The sequence below is a fragment of the Centruroides vittatus genome, unplaced genomic scaffold, assembly GCF_030686945.1.
Source record: "Centruroides vittatus isolate TY-2023 unplaced genomic scaffold, ASM3068694v2 contig_505, whole genome shotgun sequence".
Taxonomy (NCBI): Eukaryota; Metazoa; Arthropoda; class Arachnida; order Scorpiones; family Buthidae; genus Centruroides; species Centruroides vittatus.
In genome coordinates this window covers 309,354-322,905 of record NW_027122292.1, presented here as the reverse complement: position 1 = coordinate 322,905, position 13,552 = coordinate 309,354, and the positions used below count along the sequence as shown (strand labels likewise).

Sequence of the window (13,552 nt, the reverse complement as noted above, 5' to 3'; positions counted from 1 at the left end):
GATTTTCTTTATTTTTTTACTCTTTTGATATTTATTTACGAAAATTTAATCCTGTCAATCTTTTTAATAACCAAAGTTCGTTGCTAAATGTTAGAAATTTTCGTCAATAATAATGGAAATTAATTGGAATGAAATTAAATAAAATGGAATGAATATTAAGCTTCAAACTAAAAATCTTCAAACACTAACTAACATCAAGAAATATGGGGAAAACCCCTGTGTTATTGCATTCTTCGATTTCTCGACGTTTCAAATTGTTTTGAGTACAAAAATGTTAAAATTTCAATAAAGTCATTTTTGTTGGTTCGCCATACTTCCGTTTTGTTATACCAGCCGGAAAAGTATAAATATTTCGAGTTCTTCGAGTGTATTAATTAAAATCGCAATAAAATTTTTTCCAGCAGGTAAAAAAATTTTTTAAGACTTAAAAAACATCTGAAAATTACCAAAAAATAATTTTTTTATGAGTTTAAATATCCGTTCGTTCGTAACGCTATGGAACTTGCTCGAACTCGGTTCGAGTTAAAATTAAATAAATAAATGAAAGTTAAAGAATGAAAATTAAATAAATAAATTTATAAATGAAAGCTGAAATTATTCATAGTCAGTTGATACTTTATAAATTTAGTTTTTGCATTTTCAAACCAAATTACGGAAAATATAAATAACAATTTATTTTTTTATTACACCAGCAAGTATTATATACTGTTAGATAGTAGAGAAAACGTAGAAATCGAGGATGTAATCGTAGTCATGCTTATATACTATATGCTTGACTACGAATACATCCTCGATTACATTGTCGTAACGGTTTTATTAAAGGGGGCGATACAACGTAACGGTTTTATTGAAGTAGCGCTACTACGTAACGGTTTTATTGAAGTGGCGATACTACGTAACGGTTTTATTGAAGTAGCGCTACTACGTAACGGTTTTATTAAAGTGGCGATACTACGTAACAGGTTTTATCGAAGAGGGCGACGATTCGTTAGAAGTTGAGAAACACCGTTTTAAACGATAACAATCAATGATAACGTTTACATCATTAATAAATGTGGGGAAATTTACAGTTTTCTTGGTTTAAATTCGAGTTGGAGAGATTGACTAGGATTGAGACTAATTCTAAACTTGAGTGGGGTCATTTTTTCCACGTATCCTATCTTCATCTTTCTTAAGATAGTTGCTAGAATCAGTTTAATTGTAATCATGGCCGAGCGATTCCCTGTAAAAAATAATCGTGTACGTTAATCAAAATACCTATTAAACTTACTATTTATCTTCTATTATGCTAAAGTTCCTTACCCAGACACATCCTCGGTCCTGCCGAAAATGGAATGTAAGAGTAAGGTGGGCGTTTGGAAAAATTCTCGGGGTAAAATCTATTAGGATCGAAAACATTTGGATTTTCGAAGACATCTGGATTTCGATGAAGATTGAAAATAGAAACAATGTATATCCAGTCCTTGGAAAATTCTTTATCCCCTGAAAAAATGAAAATCGAAATATTTATATTCGTTACAGTGAAATCATACAATGCTACATTTTAAGTTTCTTCTTTTCATGTAAAAATGAATTTATCGTATTCTAGTTCCTAAATTTTGCGAAACATTTATTCAAGAATGCCAATGCTTTATTATTAGTTTATTTTCGTTATTCAACCAGAGTATACAAGAATAGTCGGTTAATTCAAAATATGTGGTGAAAATATAATTTTAGAAGTGCGAGGATTGATTTTTCACATCTACTCAATGTTCTACTTCAGATATTTGAGCCTACTTTGTGGTATTTTTATTTCTGGCCGTGACAAATGTAACGTTGACTTGACAAGGTAATAAATATACTCGTATATTGTTATTTCCGTATGTCCTACGCTTTATTAACTTCAAAATTTAATTTAAAGCTTCAAATCTGAAAAATACCCAAACATAAAATTTAAACATATTCAACAATTCGAAACAAATCACACAGATAATAGAAACAAAACAGACACATAACCGCGACTCGAATACTCCAAAAATAATCAGGTAACAAGAAGAAATAGAGAGTGCATAAAAGGTTTTTGTCCCGAATAAACTAATTTACTCGCCCGTATGATATTTCGCTTATTTTTATATTTATTAGCAAAACACCATTATTTCATTATATATATATTGTGTTTCTCTCTCCTGTGCTCGTGAGTTTCGAAGTTTTGGTATGGGGAAGAATTTGAATAAAAGAAATACGCATATAATCAAAAATATTTTCCCTTACCCAATCTTATAGATTTGTTGATTTTCCTAGAAAACGCAGGAGCTGGCGGGTAAAGCCTCATAGTCTCCTACAAAAATATAATATAAATTTATTTTTACCAGCTTATTATAATACACATTTCTCATATAAAATTGAATTAAGCGAAATAAAATTATAAAATTATGAGTTAATTTTAATAAATATTAATAAAATAGTGTAGATTTTTGGAAGGCATTCGAAAACAGTAACGAAAATACAAGACATTCATAATTAGTAATAAAAATTAAATAATTCGCAACATCTTTAAAATACGTGATCAGGGCTGTCCAGATTTTGAGTGAAATGTGGGGTAAAACGCAATAATATATTTAACTCTTAAACAAATGAAATACATACGATGTTTCTTTATTAGTAGAAAAATGGATTTAATAATTCTATTAGCAAAAATAAAACTAGCTTTTAGGAGTTAGAAGCATTCTGGACTCTATGATTTATCGATACAAGTAAAATTCCCCAGGCTTTTTCTCTCGACTATCCTGTTTATAGCCTTCATGCAGTATGATTTAATCTTACAACCATATCGAAGTGGTCACAGTTACAAAATGCTGGAAATATAATAATTTCTGCAAAATTAGTCGTTTTCAAGGCATATATAACGTGTGAGATTGTCCGACATTTGCCAGTATATAAAAAGTAATTTACCAGTAAAAGTATGAAAATTGTAAAGGCATTATAAATCTTATAATAGTTACACGTATATCATATAAAATATATCATAAATATTGCTAAAAATTGCCAACCTTTATCACACATTCCAAATATTTCATTTCGTGTAAATCTTCATTTGTAATAAATCGATCGATGTCATTTTCAAATATGGCGTCCAACTCTTCCTGTACTTTTCTCTGAATATCTTCGTGTCGACTTAATAGGTACAACGTCCAGCAGATGGTTAGTGCAGATGTTTCGTATGCCTAACATTCAAAAAAAAATTATCAATACATTTTTTGAATTTTTATGTGAAACACAAATTAATGCATACAGATTAATCGCACTTATTGATCGTGCTAATGAATACATGGAAATAGTGAAATATTTACACAAAGTATGTTACTTCCAATTGTTAGCATTATATGTATATGGTCTTATTGTTAATATAAATGAAAAATTTTGAGAGACGATTCTTTGCATAATTTAAACAATAAAAAGTTTTATAAACATGTGTTAAAACGGCATATTTTAAAATTATAAAACAATTAATAAAGTGGTCCAATTGTAATGACGACAGACACTGAATTGTATCTGTCGACATTATGAGTGGACCACCATATTATAGTTACAAAATCGTATTGACAAAACCTGTAAAATAAGTCAACACACCACCTTTATTTTATCACCACCATGTGCTAATAAGTGCGGCAAAGACAGAGTACCGTTGACGGTAGTAACTTTCAAGTTATACCATCAATGCCATTCTAAACACTTTGGTGTGCACAATTATAAATAAAATTATTTGAATAGATGTCTTGTTTAATTTCGGTATATATTCAGAATAAACCTAGTATAAGCATTGTGAAAATTATATCTCCTGGGTTTAATGACAGTTCAGCATGTCTTGTATTATGATGACGAACATAACTGCCATACACATCGATATGGTAGAAAAATGATAAAATAAGGTAGACTGAGGCGCATACTTTCTAAATTTGAATCTTTGAGACAACTTGTCATTTAAATATATCAAGGATAACGTCTGTTTAATTACCCAGACTTTAGGATAGGTGCAACTCGTTTATCTACTTTTTAATTTTTAATATTTGAAAAACGTCTTCAGTTGTAATAAAATAACAAATTTGATACTATATTTAATATTATTTGTAGTTTAAAGTTTCTTTTTTATTTATGAATAACTAATAGAATGGCTTTCACTAATTTGCAAATTTTCAACAAAGAAATAACATTAGAAATTTAATCAAAAATATTCCTTTAACTAAATGTGTGCTCTGTAACTGTCTTTTGTTAAGATTTCACACAATCATTTTCTATGAAATCTACGGACATATTTTTCAAATTACTAAACACTGAATTTCTTTTCTATCCTGTCAATATCAGAGAACTATATTAGAGGAGCCGGTACATTAATAGATATTTTTGAATTATACCCGGCATTTTAATTATTTCACCATTATGCTCAGAACGTGCAAAATGTAATATACTAAGAAGAAACCAGTTGTCACATAATTTAAATAAAGGCAAAATGTTCTTCAATTTACAAATGAATATCGTACCAGATGGTTGTATATGTGGATTAAAAATGTCAAATTAAGAAATATATTCCACTTACAGCACCAAGAAAAAATTCCATCTCTTCACAGATGCTCTCGATGGTCAATTCTGGATTTTTATCTCTAGCATCCAAGAGGAAGTCCAAGAGAGATTTTGGATTTTTATTATTTTCGATTGTGTTATGTTCGTCTTCACGTTGTCGGATTTTTTCAGCAATTATCTAGAAACAGAACTAAAAATTAAAAAATGTTTGTGTGTAATTTTTGTTGGAGAACGAGAATTTTTTACAAACCTGTTTTGTTAATCTCCTTAAAGTTTCCTTGTTTGATTTAAACTCTTTTACTTTTAATGTCAAATAAAAGAAGAAGTCGAACGACATCAGAAAATTAATTGATCTATCAAGTACTGGCTTAAATGTTCTAAAAAAATAAAAATTCATAAAATGTCGCATTTTAAATGTAACGTTGTAATAGGAAATGTTTAAACTTTTTAAAATTTAAATAATATAATATAAACATTTATTGGGCAGTAATTCTCTAACATTGTTTTGCTGCAATTCGAAAAAAATTAGGACCTATTAATTTCTAATGTTGTATATTCCTTTGTTTGTCTTTTTCTGAATTTCGAAAAGCGATAAGTAAATAAAAGCTGACACAAAATATGCATCCTTTTGAGAACAGGATGCCTCGATTAATTAAATAACAATTACATAGGCTAACAGTAAGTCATGTTGTTTTAATTATAATATTCTTATGAAAAGTGTTAGATAAAATACCTGAACAACTGATAACGAAAAATGTATGAGGTACAGAAGCAAAAGACTACTAGTTTTAGGTGGAGACTATATACAGTAGAGCATCGATTATCCGAATAGATTGGGAACTGGGGTTGTTAGGAAAAATAATCGATTTTTAGATAACTGATTATGTACGAAAAAATACATTATGTAAATAAAAGCTAATAATCAATTTAATAAATTGCTTGCATTATTATTTAGTGACAATATTACTTGCATAAAGAATTTCATAGTATGACTTCATATAAGTAGTTAAGATACAATTACTTACTAGAATTATGTATCAAAATGTATAAATAAAATAGCAGAAATTTGAGTCGAGTTAATTTATGAAATAAAATCTCTTCTATAAAAGTGAAAGTAAAAAATCTGCGGTCAAAAATAATCTATTTCAGAAGTTTGTATTTTTTCTCAGTGTTAATATCGTTTGTAGAAAAAAAATTATCTCGAATTAAATACTTACGCGTTTATTAATTTCTCATAGTAAAAAGTTCTTTCTCTAAAAGTAGAACCATCTTTAACTCCAAGAATTGTATCTGAAATAAATTTTGCATATTAATAACATAAACAGTATAACAGATATTTAATTATTATTCAACAAATTTTAAAATTTAAAATGTAATTTATATTTATTTTTTTAATAATTATAAAATTTGAGAGCTTCTATAAATTTTAGTGGCAATAAATTATATTAAAAATCCATCGTAAACCTTAATTTATGAAATATTGTATAAATCAATCAGATAGAGAATGAAATACATTTTGCATACCATATAAAATATTAAATCCGCACAGTTTAACTGCAGGTACTACGAAAACTTTCTCGTTTTCCATCAACACTTCAACTAATTCTCTGGCATTCTTCTCGATTATTGGGATAAATGAAAGCAACGCTTTTAGGCGAAAGGCGGGCAACAATAGTTTCTTCCTTTCTCTATGAGCATCGTCACTTCTGAAAAATATTTCTGGATATTACACATCTTTTTGAAGATTGCTTACACGGGATCTTTATTCTAATTGCGATTTTATATATAAAGTTTAATTAAGTGAAATAATGGAAAATTAAATAAATATAAATTAAGAAAAACTCCTATCTACTAAAATGAAATGCTAAATGTCGGTTTTAAGAGCGATACACTCGAACATATTCAAAATATTTAATGTACAGTATATCCACCGATTATATTAATGCGTATTATTGTGTAGGCTTGCACCACATTGAAAACTGTAACCCTTTAGCGCTATTAACGTAGTTTTTACATTGGATATACCGGAATACATTGTATGCTGCTGAGCAATAGTAATTTGTAGGCTAGTGAATGAGGTCACATGTGAGTAAGTTGGAATGACCGACTTCCAGATGTTCGAGATTCCATGGTTACGTTTTTCAATTTCTAAATCATAATTTACATGTTTTCAAAGTATTATATTTACTATAAACTGTAATTCTGTGATTCTAAATAATTGTTTAAATATATGATTTTTGCAACACTGTTTAGTAAAATAATGACATGTTGTCATTTTGTATTTTCATTTAACTGCAGAGAACATGATATTAAGTGATTAGAAATTCATTAATTAATTAAAAACATCAAAAAAGAGTTGTTATGTGTTTATGCTTGGCTTCGCTATTGTCTAATAGACTGCTTCTACTCTAACAAATGTCTAACAAATGAGATCAGTGTTCGCTGTCTCGGCAATAAATAATCCAGCGAATTCTTGCCTTCTTATAGAAAGTCTACAAGAGACCTTGATGACATTAATTATTTTTTACTGTTCTTGTTTAAACTCTTTTTAAGCTCTTATTCCAACTTTCTATAACAAGACTTATTACAGCAACAAGTCAAAATTTTTTGAGAAGAGTCTGATCGAGTTTTCCCTGCCAACTGCCCACCTCTAAGGTCATGCGTTTCGCGTTAGAACACAAACATTAAAAATTTCCAATTTTCTTTATTTTTTATATTAATGTTTTGGTAATTTTCATGTAGAACGAATGTATTTACGCTAAAAAGTGTCTGATTAAAAATGTCCACCTGTAAGTTTTGACAAGAACACATCACTTCCTGTTAATTATGTAATCTCAGGAAGGAATTAATACTTGCTTATTATTGTGCATTATAGTATTATTCGTTTATATAATAAGGGGTTAAGTAAGGTAAGTTTTGTACTTATAAATCAAATACTACACTAAAACAACGCATTAAAACAAAAAGTATATAAAAAGTTAGATTATTTTAGCCTACCGTTGTCACGTTTATTGCAATACTCGGAAAATACGAAACGGCACTACTTCATTGGTCAAGTAGACACTAATTGAACATGTGGTATCTGAAATTTTTTCTAAGATTATATTTCTTATAACTCTAAGAAACTACATTAACCACATCCAAACATTAAATAGTAAATCTGCTGACGATTCACATTCCCTTAAAAAAACAGACTAAATATTCAAAGTTGCACTATCGAAAACCACTTATAACATTTTCTGCCCATCGGTAACATAGTATTATGTAAATTTATATCTGAAGGCCACCATACTACTGGTCTGAAAAAAAGAAGATCTAATGTAATCTTGTTACGTTATTAATTCTCACTTAAACCTTTTTTCCTTTCTCAGATATTGTAACCACTCTGTATCTAATGTTACTTTTGCTTGCGATTTAACTTAATTAAAAGTCTAAATCACAATTTTATAATGTTAAACACTAATATTTATTATTTAGTTATTTATCATATGTTTTGTAATAATATAATTTATTGTTATGCTCTATCCTCTTACTTATTATACTTTTGAAACTTTTACCGTTATTTATTACAATTTTATATTTTTATAACAAACGTAAAATAAAAAAAACATAACTTAAAAGAATGCAAAGTAAATTTTTAGTAATGATTACCTCATGAAAACAGAATCTCCAATCCAATCTTTAAATCCATTATACACGGAGGATTTGTTAATGCATTCTGAATCACTTAACAGTGTCTAAAAATGAATAAATAAAGGTCAATTTTGATCAGTAAATAATAAAATTAATAAAATCACTTATAAGAAAGTTAATCAAATTTTAATTCTGAAAAGTATCATATTTAATGATTGAATGATCATTTGCAAACACTTAAAATTAAACGTTGAAATTTTTTATTCAGGACAAATATTTTTTATATCTAACCGTGTGAAACTCGCACAAAAAATGTTCAATTTTGGACTGTTATCACATACTTTCTGATGCAAAGAGGAAACTCTGATCATGTTATGAAAAAACGAAAAGTTGCATGATCTAAGAGCAGAATGTTTTACAAAGTTTAATTCCTTGTCAATTTTGTAAAGAAAGTATCCCCATGCTTTTTTATGTAGCTTGCGTTACCCAGAAACGTTTTGTACCATGCTTTTCTCCTTTTGGCATCTGTTGCTTTTTTTGTGGTAAACACGGCATAAGTTGTCTTGCGGCAGAATTCGGATTTAAACTCGGCAATCTATAGGAGAGCCTATGCCTGGTTGGGCTTTAACGCTATTTTTTGTGACTAAGCAAGTTCGGCATTACATTCTTTGGCTATTTTTGCTCTGTGGAATGTGTAATTTCATTGTCTGGATTTAATAGATGCTTATGTTTGTTAGAATAGATGCAATGAGTCAGAGAATCTTTTCTAAGATGTCTTTTTAAAAAAATTGGCACCTATTCAGGCGTTAGAGACGTCGAGAAAACCCAAAATACTTCACGTGGCCATCCTGTGCGAGCGACACGCGAACACACGACCTAACTCTCACTGTTCAGGGAACGAAACTGCTTGGCCACTGGTGGGTGACGCCATTTTTTTAGAAACAGCTAACAGCGCGCCTCCTGGTGACTTAAGCTTATTCTAAAACATGTAGCGTTAATTTAAACTCCTGAAAAACATTAAATACCTCATTGGTCTGACAATTTTTGATTTGCAAAATTGTTTCCAGCATTTAAAATCAGAGGTATTTATTATTATATTTATATAATTCAATTCGTTTTTTAACAATTAATACCATTCTTTACCAATTACTGTACCAACAAGCTATTAATGAGTATATCACTATAACACAACTGATACGCCTGTTTAACATTTTCACACTGCAAATATAATTTTATGCCATTGAACGATTTTTTTTTCTAATTGTCACCAAACAATTGTTATGAAATTCAGCCTTTTGTTATTGTTGTACTGTGACATAACATTTATTTCTGTCATATTACATCACTTACTGATTTTAACTATTTTTCTAGGAACTTACTTGAATATGATCCGGACGGTACAAGAACAACGATTTCACAATTAGAAAATTCAAGGGAAAATATCCTTTGTTGTTCGTATGATTCAACATTTCTGCAAACGGTATTGAGGAACCTGGAAACAGAAAAATTTTTATACAAAAACTCTTTGTATCGAATTTGAATACAAGAAACATATCTTAACAGACTTCTGGCTAGTCATGTTTCAGTATTTTTAAAAAATATATGCCACCTCATGTTATTCTATATAATCGATATAGTAAGAATCTATAGTATAAATGTAATAGTAAACAAACTGAATAAATCCAATTGCTTTCAAAATATAATGCATATTAATATTTACGTTCAGATAAGTTTTGTCCTGCAATTTGAAAAAATTATAGACCTATAAATTCTGACTGTCTTCTGTCTGTTTGTCTGTTTTTCCATCCTTAATTTCGAGAATGATGTTTGATTGAATATATTCGAAACGAGATACGAAAAGTGTAGAGGCTCTTATTTACTATAGGCACAAACCGGAAATTAAGTGAATTTAATACAGAAGTGTGAAAAGACAAGTCCTCCTATACTTAGACTATTTAAACTGTTTTACCAGTGTTTTCCACAATTAATCGTCGAACACCCCTGTTGTTATTCTTCGGCTGGGAAAGTACAGCTTTTACGACATCGTTTTCTGGAGAGGTTGTAGGTTAACCCAATGGGTAGGAGGAGGAGCCTAGCAGTTGGGGTACAACTCTGTCCCTCTTCTCCCTCCACATTGAAAATGAAATTGACTTTGAAAGCGGTGATCTGACCGTCAACACTTCTACATTGTTTATGTCCATGTATCCTGCAGCCTAGTCCCCTGGTGCAAGGGTGCTTTTACTCTGCTTTGTATGAAAACTGATACTGCTGTTATTTGCTTTGCAACTGTCAATTCGTACATATTCATTGTTAACGCTTTACATTGCGATCGAAATAAGCTCTCCCGACTACCATATAATGTAAACTGTATCCTGCTTCCCGACCATTAATTTCCATGTGTTTATTTAATACTGGTATTAATCAGAAAAGCTTTATGAACAGGATAAGTCCTCCTGTATATTGATATACCCTTTTGTCATTGTATTCGCACTTACTCATTGTATTCGTTAAGAGTTAAGACTGCAAAACCGATATGTGGACGGGGCACTTTCCTGTCCACATAGCGTGCTCGGCAACACTGTACATAATGTTCTCATTTGTCCCGTGGGGGACCCCCGGTTGCTTCTTTTCACACTTTCCTATTTCTTTGTGTTTCCTCTTCTACCTAACTTCTTACTTTCCTAATTTTTTTTTCCGTTTCTTACAGGGTTAAATCTGTGTTATAACGGATAGCCCTTTTTATCTTTAACATCAAATCAAATCAAATACGGAAGTTATCCCCAGAACGAAATTACATAGATTAACGGCATGACTTCATTGTTATCAGAAAAACTATAACGAACAGGAAAAAAAATTACTGATTTATGACAAAACAGGGTGTTGATGAAAAGGCCTGACTGAACGGTATCGCCTTGGAAAAGAAAGGGGGATAAGTATGGTTAAGTGAAAAGTGAGGTGGGGTGGAAAGGAGGAGGAAAAGAGGAAGGAAAGGACGGCCACAGAGCGTCTGCCAAGAACCAATGGTGAGATGCAAACGATACAAAAGGGATCGCATGGGGATAATATACAAGTGGGTTAGACGTGACAATAACCAATTGGTAAGGGCGATCTACAGGTACTACCATAACAACAGGATTCCAGAAAAAGGTGGTAAGGTACGTACAGTAAGAGCAAATAGATGTCTATACATAATGTACCGATATACAGGGTAATGCATATAGCAAGGGAATTACGTACAACTGTGGTTGAACATAAAAAAGCAGATAACCATAGACTGATTTATGACAAAGAGCATTTATTTTAAATTTATAAATTGAAAATGTTAACAATTAGATCCCAGCATTGGGAAGATGTCAGAATAAATTTTGTTTTTTTATGTTTGTGTTAAATATTTCGCGTAGACACATTTATATTACCAGTAAGAAGAAAAAACAGAAAAAAGTTTATATTTTTTAATTTAAAACATATATTTTCTATATTTTCTATCTAAAATTAGTAGTGTGTTGCTACTGAACATTGTTTTCCTGAAAACAACGGAGCAATACCGGCCTTCTATGTAACAGTGTTCAGCAAAACGGTTTAAATTGAAATCAACTGACTTCTATACGCGATAGAAAGTTAAAGTCTAGAGACGTTTGTTAATCAGGGTCTCCTGACTATACACGTCATTTCTCGAGATTAAGGATTGACAGACGCATAAATTACAGTGAGAAGTTATAGGTTTTCTACAATTTTTTTTAAATTAGAGAAAAATTACAATTTTTAAATATTATAATTTTTTAAAATTAATTTAAATATTATAAATGTTTTTAAATTTATGAACAATTCTTTTAGATAACGTTCAGTATAGTATCGAATCAGATATTAGCTTGAATGACCACATGTATTTAATTTATGAATCGTATAATATAAAAATATATACTCAGCTTTTTCTTATTAATATAAGAAAATTGTTGTTTTGAATTAAAATATAGTTATTATACAGAAATAAATGTACAGAAATAAATTGATATATATGATCACGTATCCAAAATATCTCGGAAGAAAACGTTATACACTAAAAGCATTTGAATGGCTCTTTGTGGTAGGGATCCCATCTTATGACGGGAAACCAGCATTTGATCTAGAGTGAATAAACCGATGACTTATTTTCGTAAAGAAAACTATGGCCGCGCAAAAGTAAAGTACGATACGATTTAATTGTCACATTCTTGGTCGTAGATCGCGACAGCCGAGTAAATTTTGCGGTCACCTAACCTAGTTCAAAGCAGTAAATGCGAAGGAGTCTTCTAAAATAGAACGGCAGCCAAGGGAGGATCTAGGTTTTTCGGAGCCTAGAGCTTATTAAAGTCCAATATGACCTCATTTTCTGTTACAATAAAAAACTTTACATTGGTGTTTAAAATTCTTTTATATAGAATAATTATAATATTGTTAATATTAACTATTTTTACTCTACGATAAGTACACATTGCTAATGAAAAAGTATGAAAAATGTATGATAATAATTCAATTTTTGTGAGCTTTTGACACTTGCGGGCCCAGGGCTTAAGCCCTATTAGTCCTTATGTTGAACCGACTCTGACGGCAGCTGTCCCAGACGTGCCCCTTTCAGGATGGTCGTCTGGTCGTAGCTCCAACGACATGGGGCTTAAAGTAAACGTGAATTTTAGCACACACCAATAACTTATAAAGCTAAAAGTAGCATAAATAGATTAAAGTTTAACGCTAAATATTAAAGTAGTGCTTAGAACTAGTACTATATAATTAGTACCCGTCAGGTAGCCAGACTAAAATTACGTATTTTCTGTGCCATTGTTTTCAACTAAATAAAAAAAATAGAACGTTCACACGTTACGTGAATAGTTTTTATACGTAAGAAAAATCTTTAGGCACGACCGATGATACGAGAATAGACAAAACACAACAACTTACCGATTCTGGGTATGAGAATCTGAACTGCGAGTTTCCACCCGAGAATAGAGTAATAAAATTCTGTGTCTTTAAAACCGGTAAGAATTTTCTTTCTATTTACCAAAAATTTATACACAATATATATTATACAAATAATAGCAAGAATCTTCCACTTGTAGTACCTAGCAAGAATTTCGGTAAGAGCTTCCATGCTTATTATTACGTTGTCCAAATACTATAAAAATTAGTTTTATTCTAATTTGTAGTTCGGATTCGTTACTCAGATATGCTTAAATGGCAACGAAACTACATAATAATAACAGACGAACACAGTTCTTTCTTTATATATTTAATATCCTCAACGTAAACACGAAATAACATATATCAGAACATATACAATATCCTTTATGTCAGTTTTTATTTGACACATAGAAAATACAAAATTATT

General features: G+C 30.3%; 1 protein-coding gene across 1 annotated transcript; it reads right to left on the bottom strand.

Annotated features, from left to right (window-relative positions):
- Nucleotides 1–2,230: 2,230 nt before the first annotated feature.
- On the bottom strand, nucleotides 2,231–13,315 carry LOC136978330 (cytochrome P450 4c3-like). Its single transcript, XM_067274038.1, has 10 exons — nucleotides 13,287–13,315; nucleotides 13,126–13,217; nucleotides 9,570–9,682; nucleotides 8,209–8,294; nucleotides 6,082–6,263; nucleotides 5,775–5,847; nucleotides 4,808–4,934; nucleotides 4,574–4,735; nucleotides 3,030–3,203; nucleotides 2,231–2,317 (listed from the first exon to the last, which is right to left on the bottom strand). Exons 1-10 carry the CDS (start codon nucleotides 13,313–13,315, stop codon nucleotides 2,231–2,233), a joined length of 1,125 nt encoding a protein of 374 aa, XP_067130139.1.
- Between the last annotated feature and the right edge of the window lie 237 nt (nucleotides 13,316–13,552).